Source organism: Heterodontus francisci, chromosome 48 (genome assembly GCF_036365525.1).
Source record: "Heterodontus francisci isolate sHetFra1 chromosome 48, sHetFra1.hap1, whole genome shotgun sequence".
Lineage (NCBI taxonomy): Eukaryota > Metazoa > Chordata > Chondrichthyes > Heterodontiformes > Heterodontidae > Heterodontus > Heterodontus francisci.
Window position 1 is genome coordinate 4,806,562 of NC_090418.1, and position 10,714 is coordinate 4,817,275.

General features: G+C 57.9%; 2 protein-coding genes across 2 annotated transcripts in view; both read left to right on the plus strand.

Annotated features, from left to right (window-relative positions):
- The window catches only part of LOC137357317 (mucin-19-like), a gene marked incomplete at its 5' end in the record, with an annotated part of 39,979 nt that extends 29,278 nt beyond the window's left edge, over window positions 1-10,701 (plus strand). The window contains 7 exons of the mRNA XM_068023571.1: window positions 2,752-2,949; window positions 3,835-4,032; window positions 5,284-5,415; window positions 5,651-5,729; window positions 6,478-7,293; window positions 7,987-8,631; window positions 10,460-10,701. Of these exons, the coding sequence (XP_067879672.1) occupies window positions 2,752-2,949; window positions 3,835-4,032; window positions 5,284-5,415; window positions 5,651-5,729; window positions 6,478-7,293; window positions 7,987-8,631; window positions 10,460-10,701 (2,310 nt within the window). The remainder of the gene's footprint in view (window positions 1-2,751; window positions 2,950-3,834; window positions 4,033-5,283; window positions 5,416-5,650; window positions 5,730-6,477; window positions 7,294-7,986; window positions 8,632-10,459) is intronic.
- The window catches only part of LOC137357333 (mucin-17-like), a 193,170-nt gene that overhangs the window by 140,139 nt on the left and 42,317 nt on the right, over window positions 1-10,714 (plus strand). The gene's annotated exons all lie outside the window — the stretch shown is intronic.

Below are 10,714 nucleotides of genomic sequence, written 5' to 3' on the forward strand. Positions count from 1 at the left end.
GAACCACCGGAAGCTCCTCAACAGGTAGTGCAGGAACCACAGGAAGCTCCCCAACAGGTAGCGCAGGAACCACCAAAAGCTCCTCAACAGTTAGCACAGGAACCACCGGAAGCCCCTTAACAATTAGCGCCGGAACCACCGGAAGCTCAACTGGTAGTGCAGGAACCGCCGGACGCTCCTCATCAGGTAGTGCAGAAACCACCGAAAGCCCCTCAACAGGTAGTGCAGGAACCACCGGGAGCCCCTCTGCAGGTAGTGCAGGAACCACCGCAAGCCCCGTAACAATTAGCACAGGAACCACCGGAAGCCCCTTCACAATTAGCACAGAAACCACCGGAGGCCCCTTAACAATTACCACAGGAACTACCGGAAGCCCCTCAACAGGTAGCGCAGGAACCACCGGTGGCTCCTCAACAGGTAGCGCAGGAACCACCGGAAGCTCCTCAACAGGTAGCGCAGGAACCACCGGGAGCCCCTCAACAGGTAGTGCAGGAACGACCCGAAGCTCCTCAACACGTAGTGCAGGAACCACCGGACGTTCCCCAATAGGTAGTGCAGGAACCGCCGGGAGCCCCTCAACAGGTAGTGCAGGAACCACCGGAAGCCCCGTAACAATTAGCACAGAAACCACCGGAAGCCCCTTCACAATTAGCACAGACACCACCGGAGGCCCCTTAACAATTAGCACAGGAACCACCGGAAGTCCCTCAACAGGCAGTGCAGGAAGGACCGGAAGCCCCTTAACAATTAGCACAGAAACGAAAGGAAGCCCCTTAACAATTAGCACAGGAACCACCGGAAGCCCCTCAACAGGTAGCGCAGGAACCACCGGAAGCTCCTCAACAGGTGGCGCAGGAACCACCGTAAGCTCCTCAACAGGTAGCACAGGAACCACTGGGAGCCCCTCAACAGGTCGCGCAGGAACCACCGGGAGCCCCTCAACAGGTAGTGCAGGAACCACCCGAAGCTCCTCAACACGTAGTGCAGGAACCACCGGAAGCTCCCCAACAGGTAGTGCAGGACCCACCGAAAGCTCCTCAACAGTTAATGCAGGAACCACCGGACGCCCATTAACAATTAGCGCCGGAACCACCGGAAGCTCAACTGGTAGTGCAGGAACCGCCGGACGCTCCTCATCAGGTAGTGCAGGAACCACCGAAAGCCCCTCAACAGGTAGTGCAGGAACCACCGGGAGCCCCTCAACAGGTACTGCAGGAACCACCAGAAGCCCCGTAACAATTAGCACAGAAACCACCGGAGGCCCCTTAACAATTAGCACCGGAACCACCGGAAGCTCCTCAATAGGTAGCGCAGGAACCACCGGAAGCTCCTCAACAGGTAGTGCAGGAACCACCGAAAGCTCCTCAACAGGTAGCGCAGGAACAACCGGGGGCCCCTCAACAGGTAGTGCAGGAACCACCCGAAGCTCCTCAACAGGTAGTGCAGGAACCACCGAAAGCTCCTCAACAGGTAGTGCAGGAACCACCGGGAGCCCCTCAACAGGTAGTGCAGAAACCACCGGAAGCCCCGTAACAATTAGCACAGGAACCACCGGAAGCCCCTTCACAATTAGTACAGAAACCACCGGAGGCCCCTTAACAATTAGCACAGGAACTACCGGAAGCCCCTCAACAGGTAGTGCAGGAACCACCGGTGGCTCCTCAACAGGTAGCGCAGGAACCACCGGAAGCTCCTCAACAGGTAGTGCAGGAACCACCGAACGCTCCTCAACAGGTAGCGCAGGAACCACTGGGAGCCCCTCAACAGGTAGCGCAGGAACCACCAGGAGCCCCTCAACAGGTAGTGCAGGAACCACCGGAAGCCCCTTAACAATTAGCACAGGAAAAACCGGAAGCCCCTTAACAATTAGCACAGAAACGACCGGAAGCCCCTTAACAATTAGCACAGGAACCACCGGAAGCCCCTCAACAGGTAGCGCAGGAACCACCGGAATTTCCTCAACAGGTAGCGCAGGAACCACCGGAATCTCCTCAACAGGTAGCGCAGGAACCACTGGGAGCCCCGTAACAATTAGCACAGCAACCACCGGACGCCCCTTCACAATTAGCACAGAAACCACCGGAGGCCCCTTAACAATTAGCACAGGAACCACCGGAAGCCACTCAACAGGTAGCGCAGGAACCACCGGAAGCCCCTTGACAATTAGCACAGGAACCACCGGAAGCCCCTTAACAATTAGCGCCGGAACCACCGGAAGCTCAACTGGTAGTGCAGGAACCACAGGAAGCCCCTTGACAATTAGCACAGGAACCACCGGAAGCCCCTTAACAATTAGCGCCGGAACCACCGGAAGCTCAACTGGTAGTGCAGGAACCGCCGGACGCTCCTCATCAGGTAGTGCAGAAACCACCGAAAGCCCCTCAACAGGTAGTGCAGGAACCACCGGGAGCCCCTCAACAGGTAGTGCAGGAACCACCGCAAGCCCCGTAACAATTAGCACAGGAACCACCGGAAGCCCCTTCACAATTAGCACAGAAACCACCGGATGCCCCTTAACAATTAGCACAGGAACCAACGGAAGCCCCTCAACAGGAAGCGCAGGAACCACCGGAAGCTCCTCAACAGGCAGTGCAGGAACGACCAGAAGCCCCTTAACAATTAGCACAGAAACGAAAGGAAGCCCCTTAACAATTAGCACAGGAACCACCGGAAGCCCCTCAACAGGTAGCGCAGGAACCACCGGAAGCTCCTCAACAGGTGGCGCAGGAACCACCGTAAGCTCCTCAACAGGTAGCACAGGAACCACTGGGAGCCCCTCAACAGGTAGCGCAGGAACCACCGGGAGCCCCTCAACAGGTACTGCAGGAACCACCCGAAGCTCCTCAACACGTAGTGCAGGCACCGCCGGACGCTCCTCATCAGGTACTGCAGGAACCACCGAAAGCCCCTCAACAGGTAGTGCAGGAACCACCCGGAGCCCCTCAACAGGTACTGCAGGAACCACCGGAAGCCCCGTAACAATTAGCACAGGAACCACCGGAAGCCCCTTCACAATTAGCACAGAAACCACCGCAGGCCCCTTAACAACTGGCACTGGAACCACCGGAAGCCCCTCAACAGGTAGCGCAGGAACCACCCGAAGCTCCTCAACAGGTAGCGCAGGAACCACCGGAAGCTCCTCAACAGGTAGTGCAGGAACCACCGAAAGCTCCTCAACAGGTAGCGCAGGAACCACTGGGAGCCCCTCAACAGGTAGCGCAGGAACCACCGGAAGCCCCTTGACAATTAGCACAGGAACCACCGGAAGCCCCTTAACAATTAGCGCCGGAACCACCGGAAGCTCAACTGGTAGTGCAGGAACCACAGGAAGCCCCTTGACAATTAGCACAGGAACCACCGGAAGCCCCTTAACAATTAGCGCCGGAACCACCGGAAGCTCAACTGGTAGTGCAGGAACCGCCGGACGCTCCTCATCAGGTAGTGCAGAAACCACCGAAAGCCCCTCAACAGGTAGTGCAGGAACCACCGGGAGCCCCTCAACAGGTAGTGCAGGAACCACCGCAAGCCCCGTAACAATTAGCACAGGAACCACCGGAAGCCCCTTCACAATTAGCACAGAAACCACCGGATGCCCCTTAACAATTAGCACAGGAACCAACGGAAGCCCCTCAACAGGAAGCGCAGGAACCACCGGAAGCTCCTCAACAGGCAGTGCAGGAACGACCAGAAGCCCCTTAACAATTAGCACAGAAACGAAAGGAAGCCCCTTAACAATTAGCACAGGAACCACCGGAAGCCCCTCAACAGGTAGCGCAGGAACCACCGGAAGCTCCTCAACAGGTGGCGCAGGAACCACCGTAAGCTCCTCAACAGGTAGCACAGGAACCACTGGGAGCCCCTCAACAGGTAGCGCAGGAACCACCGGGAGCCCCTCAACAGGTACTGCAGGAACCACCCGAAGCTCCTCAACACGTAGTGCAGGCACCGCCGGACGCTCCTCATCAGGTACTGCAGGAACCACCGAAAGCCCCTCAACAGGTAGTGCAGGAACCACCGGGAGCCCCTCAACAGGTACTGCAGGAACCACCGGAAGCCCCGTAACAATTAGCACAGGAACCACCGGAAGCCCCTTCACAATTAGCACAGAAACCACCGCAGGCCCCTTAACAACTGGCACTGGAACCACCGGAAGCCCCTCAACAGGTAGCGCAGGAACCACCCGAAGCTCCTCAACAGGTAGCGCAGGAACCACCGGAAGCTCCTCAACAGGTAGTGCAGGAACCACCGAAAGCTCCTCAACAGGTAGCGCAGGAACCACTGGGAGCCCCTCAACAGGTAGCGCAGGAACCACCGCGAGCCCCTCAACAGGTATTGCAGGAACCACCCGAAGCTCCTCAACACGTAGTGCAGGAACCACCGGAAGCTCCCCAACAGGTAGTGCAGGAACCACCGGGAGCCCCTCAACAAGTAGTGCAGGAACCACCGGAAGCCCCGTAACAATTAGCACAGGAACCACCGGAAGCCCCTTCACAATTAGCACAGAAACCACCGGAGGCCCCTTAACAATTAGCACAGGAACCACCGGAAGCCCCTCAACAGGAAGCGCAGGAACCACCGGAAGCTCCTCAACAGGTAGCGCTGGAACCACGGGGAGCCCCTCAACAGGTAGCGCAGGAACCACCGGGAGCCCCTCAACAGGTAGCGCAGGAACCACCGGAAGCTCCTCAACAGGTAGTGCAGGAACCACCGAAAGCTCCTCAACAGGTAGCGCAGGAACCACCGGAAGCTCCTCAACAGGTAGCGCAGGAACCACTGGGAGCCCCGTAACAATTAGCACAGGAACCACCGGACGCCCCTTCACAATTAGCACAGAAACCACCGGAGGCCCCTTAACAATTAGCACAGGAACCACCGGAAGCCCCTCAACAGGTAGCGTAGGAACCACCGGAAGCTCCTCAACAGTTAGCACAGGAACCACCGGAAGCCCCTTAACAATAAACACCGGAACCACCGGAAGCTCAACTGGTAGTGCAGGAACCGCCGGACGCTCCTCATCAGGTAGTGCAGGAACCACCGAAAGCCCCTCAACAGGTAGTGCAGGAACCACCGGGAGCCCCTCTACAGGTAGTGCAGGAACCACCGCAAGCCCCGTAACAATTAGCACAGGAACCATCGGAGGCCCCTTCACAATTAGCACAGAAACCACCGGAGGCCCCTTAACAATTAGCACAGGAACATCCGGAAGCCCCTCAACAGGTAGCGCAGGAACCACCGGTGGCTCCTCAACAGGTAGCGCAGGAACCACCGGAAGCTCCTCAACAGGTAGCGCAGGAACCACCGGGAGGCCCTCAACAGGTAGTGCAGGAAGCACCCGAAGCTTCTCAACACGTAGTGCAGGAACCACCGGAAGTTCCCCAACAGGTAGTGCAGAAACCGCCGGGAGCCCCTCAACAGGTAGTGCAGGAACCACCGGAAGCCCCGTAACAATTAGCACAGAAACCACCGGAAGCCCCTTCACAATTAGCACAGACACCACCGGAGGCCCCTTAACAATTAGCACAGGAACCACCGGAAGCCCCTCAACAGGAAGCGCAGGAACCACCGGAAGCTCCTCAACAGGCAGTGCAGGAACGACCGGAAGCCCCTTAACAATTAGCACAGAAACGAAAGGAAGCCCCTTAACAATTAGCACAGGAACCACCGGAAGCCCCTCAACAGGTCGCGCAGGAACCACCGGAAGCTCCTCAACAGGTCGCGCAGGAACCACCGTAAGCTCCTCAACAGGTAGCACAGGAACCACTGGGAGCCCCTCAACAGGTAGCGCAGGAACCACCGGGAGCCCCTCAACAGGTAGTGCAGGAACCACCGTAAGCTCCTCAACAGGTAGCGCAGGAACCACCGGGAGCCCCTCAACAGGTAGTGCAGGAACCACCGTAAGCTCCTCAACAGGTAGCGCAGGAACCACCGGAAGCTCCTCAACAGGTCGCGCAGGAACCACCGTAAGCTCCTCAACAGGTAGCGCAGGAACCACCGGGAGCCCCTCAACAGGTAGTGCAGGAACCACCCGAAGCTCCTCAACACGTAGTGCAGGAACCACCGGAAGCTCCCCAACAGGTAGTGCAGGACCCACCGAAAGCTCCTCAACAGTTAATGCAGGAACCACCGGACGCCCCTTAACAATTAGCGCCGGAACCACCGGAAGCTCAACTGGTAGTGCAGGAACCGCCGGACGCTCCTCATCAGGTAGTGCAGGAACCACCGAAAGCCCCTCAACAGGTAGTGCAGGAACCACCGGGAGCCCCTCAACAGGTATTGCAGGAACCACCCGAAGCTCCTCAACACGTAGTGCAGGAACCACCGGAAGCTCCCCAACAGGTAGTGCAGGAACCACCGGGAGCCCCTCAACAGGTAGTGCAGGAACCACCGGAAGCCCCGTAACAATTAGCACAGGAACCACCGGAAGCCCCTTCACAATTAGCACAGAAACCACCGGAGGCCCCTTAACAATTAGCACAGGAACCACCGGAAGCCCCTCAACAGGAAGCGCAGGAACCACCGGAAGCTCCTCAACAGGTAGCGCAGGAACCACGGGGAGCCTCTCAACAGGTAGCGCAGGAACCACCGGGAGCCCCTCAACAGGTAGCGCAGGAACCACCGGAAGCTCCTCAACAGGTAGTGCAGGAACCACCGAAAGCTCCTCAACAGGTAGCGCAGGAACCACTGGGAGCCCCTCAACAGGTAGCGCAGGAACCACCGCGAGCCCCTCAACAGGTATTGCAGGAACCACCGGAAGCTCCTCAACACGTAGTGCAGGAACCACCGGAAGCTCCCCAACCGGTAGTGCAGGAACCACCGGGAGCCCCTCAACAGGTAGTGCAGGAACCACCGGAAGCCCCGTAACAATTAGCACAGGAACCACCGGAAGCCCCTCAACAGGAAGCGCAGGAACCACCGGAAGCTCCTCAACAGGTAGCGCAGGAACCACGGGGAGCCCCTCAACAGGTAGCGCAGGAACCACCGGGAGCCCCTCAACAGGTAGTGCAGGAACCACCCGAAGCTCCTCAACAGGTAGTGCAGGAACCACCGGGAGCCCCTCAACACGTAATGCAGGAACCGCTGGAAGCCCCTTAACAATTAGCACAGGAACCACCGGAAGCCCCTCAACAGGAAGCGCAGGAACCACCGGAAGCTCCTCAACAGGTAGTGCAGGAACCACCGGAAGCCCCTTAACAATTAGCACAGGAAAAACCGGAAGCCGCTTAACAATTAGCACAGAAATGACTGGAAGCCCCTTAACAATTAGCACAGGACCCACCGGAAGCCCCTCAACAGGTAGCGCAGGAACCACCGGAAGCTCCTCAACAGGTAGCGCAGGAACCACCGGAAGCTCCTCAACAGGTAGCGCAGGAACCACCGGAAGCTCCTCAACAGGTAGCGCAGGAACCACGGGGAGCCCCTCAACAGGTAGGGCAGGAACCACCGGGAGCCCCTCAACAGGTAGTGCAGGAACCACCCGAAGCTCCTCAACAGGTAGTGCAGGAACCACCGGGAGCCCCTCAACACGTAATGCAGGAACCGCTGGAAGCCCCTTAACAATTAGCACAGGAACCACCGGAAGCCCCTCAACAGGAAGCGCAGGAACCACCGGAAGCTCCTCAACAGGTAGTGCAGGAACCACCGGAAGCCCCTTAACAATTAGCACAGGAAAAACCGGAAGCCGCTTAACAATTAGCACAGAAATGACTGGAAGCCCCTTAACAATTAGCACAGGAACCACCGGAAGCCCCTCAACAGGTAGCGCAGGAACCACCGGAAGCTCCTCAACAGGTAGCGCAGGAACCACCGGAAGCTCCTCAACAGGTATTGCAGGAACCACCGAAAGCTCCTCAACAGGTAGCGCAGGAACCACTGGGAGCCCCTCAACAGGTAGCGCAGGAACCACCGGGAGCCCCTCAACAGGTAGTGCAGGAACCACCCGAAGCTCCTCAACACGTAGTGCAGGAACCACCGGAAGCTCCCCAACAGGTAGTGCAGGACCCACCGAAAGCTCCTCAACAGTTAATGCAGGAACCACCGGACGCCGCTTAACAATTAGCGCCGGAACCACCGGAAGCTCAACTGGTAGTGCAGGAACCGCCGGACGCTCCTCATCAGGTAGTGCAGGAACCACCGAAAGCCCCTCAACAGGTAGTGCAGGAACCACCGGGAGCCCCTCAACAGGTACTGCAGGATCCACCGGAAGCCCCGTAACAATTAGCACAGGAACCACCGGAAGCCCCTTCACAATTAGCACAGAAACCACCGCAGGCCCCTTAACAATTAGCACCGGAATCACCGGAAGCCCATCAACAGGTAGCGCAGGAACCACCGGAAGCTCCTCAACAGGTAGCGCAGGAACCACCGGAAGCTCCTCAACAGGTAGTGCAGGAACCACCGGAAGCTCCTCAACAGGTAGTGCAGGAACCACCGAAAGCTCCGCAGGAACGAATGGGAGCCCCTCAACAGGTAGCGCAGTAACCACCGGAAGCTCCTCAACAGGTAGCGCTGGAAGCACCGGAAGCTCCTCAACAGGCAGGGCAGTAACCACCAGAAGCCCCTCAACAGCTAGTGCAGGAATCACCAAAAGCTCCTCAACGGGTAGCGCAGGAACGAATGGGAGCCCCTCAACAGGTAGCGCAGGAACCACCGGAAGCTCCTCAACAGGTAGCGCAGGAAGCACCGGAAGCTCCTCAACTGGCAGTGCAGGAACCACCGGAAGCCCCTCAACAGGTAGTGCAGGAACCACCGGAAGCTCCTCAACAGGTAGTGCAGGAACCACCGGAAGCCCCTTATCAATTAGCACAATAAAAACCGGAAGCCCCTTAACAATTATCACAGAAACGACCGGAAGCCCCTTAACAATTAGCACAGGAACCACCGGAAGCCCCTCAACAGGTCGCGCAGGAACCACCGGAGGCTCCTCAACAGGTAGCGCAGGAACCACCGGAAGCTCCTCAACAGGTAGTGCAGGAATCACCGAAAGCTCCTCAACAGGTAGCGCAGGAACCACTGGGAGCCCCTCAACAGGTAGCGCAGGAACCACCGGGAGCCCCTCAACAGGTAGTGCAGGAACCACCGGGAGCCCCTCAACAGGTACTGCAGGAACCACCGGAAGCCCCGTAACAATTAGCACAGGAACCACCGGAAGCCCCTTCACAATTAGCACAGAAACCACCGCAGGCCCCTTAACAATTAGCACCGGAACCACCGGAAGCCCATCAACAGGTAGCGCAGGAACCACCGGAAGCTCCTCAACAGGTAGCGCAGGAACCACCGGAAGCTCCTCAACAGGTAGTGCAGGAACCACCGGAAGCTCCTCAACAGGTAGTGCAGGAACCACCGAAAGCTCCGCAGGAACGAATGGGAGCCCCTCAACAGGTAGCGCAGTAACCACCGGAAGCTCCTCAACAGGTAGCGCTGGAAGCACCGGAAGCTCCTCAACAGGCAGGGCAGTAACCACCAGAAGCCCCTCAACAGGTAGTGCAGGAATCACCAAAAGCTCCTCAACAGGTAGCGCAGGAACGAATGGGAGCCCCTCAACAGGTAGCGCAGGAACCACCGGAAGCTCCTCAACAGGTAGCGCAGGAAGCACCGGATGCTCCTCAACAGGCAGTGCAGGAACCACCGGAAGCCCCTCAACAGGTAGTGCAGGAACCACCGGAAGCTCCTCAACAGGTAGTGCAGGAACCACCGGAAGCCCCTTATCAATTAGCACAATAAAAACCGGAAGCCCCTTAACAATTATCACAGAAACGACCGGAAGCCCCTCAACAGGTCGCGCAGGAACCACCGGAGGCTCCTCAACAGGTAGCGCAGGAACCACCGGAAGCTCCTCAACAGATAGTGCAGGAATCACCGAAAACTCCTCAACAGGTATCGCAGGAACCACTGGGAGCCCCTCAACAGGTAGCGCAGGAACCACCGGGAGCCCCTCAACGGGTAGTGCAGGAACCACAGGAAGCTCAACAGGTAGTGCAGGAACCACCGGAAGCCCCTCAACAGGTAGTGCAGGAACCTCCGGAAGCCCCTCAACAGGTAGCGCAGGAACCACCAGAAGCCCCTTAACAATTAGCACAGGAAAAACCGGAAGCCCCTTAACAATTAGCACAGAAATGACAGGAAGCCCCTTAACAATTAGCACAGGAACCACCGGAAGCCCCTCAACAGGTAGCGCCGGAAGCTCCTCAACAGGTAGCGCAGGAACCACCGGAAGCTCCTCAACAGGTATTGCAGGAACCACCGAAAGCTCCTCAACAGGTAGCGCAGGAACCACTGGGAGCCCCTCAACAGGTAGCGCAGGAACCACCGGGAGCCCCTCAACAGGTAGTGCAGGAACCACCCGAAGCTCCTCAACACGTAGTGCAGGAACCACCGGAAGCTCCCCAACAGGTAGCGCAGGAACCACCGAAAGCTCCTCAACAGTTAGTGCAGGAACCACCGGAAGCCCCTTAACAATTAGCGCCGGAACCACCGGAAGCTCAACTGGTAGTGCAGGAACCACAGAAACCTCCTCACCAGGCAGCACAGGAACCACAGAAACTCCCTCACCAGGTAGCACAGGAACCACAGAAACCTCCTCAACAGGTAGCACAGGAACCACAGAAACCTCCTCAACAGGTAGCACAGGAACCACAGAAACCCCCTCAACAGGTAGCACAGGAACCACAGAAACCTCCTCAACAGGTCGCACAGGAACTATAGACACCTCCTCAAC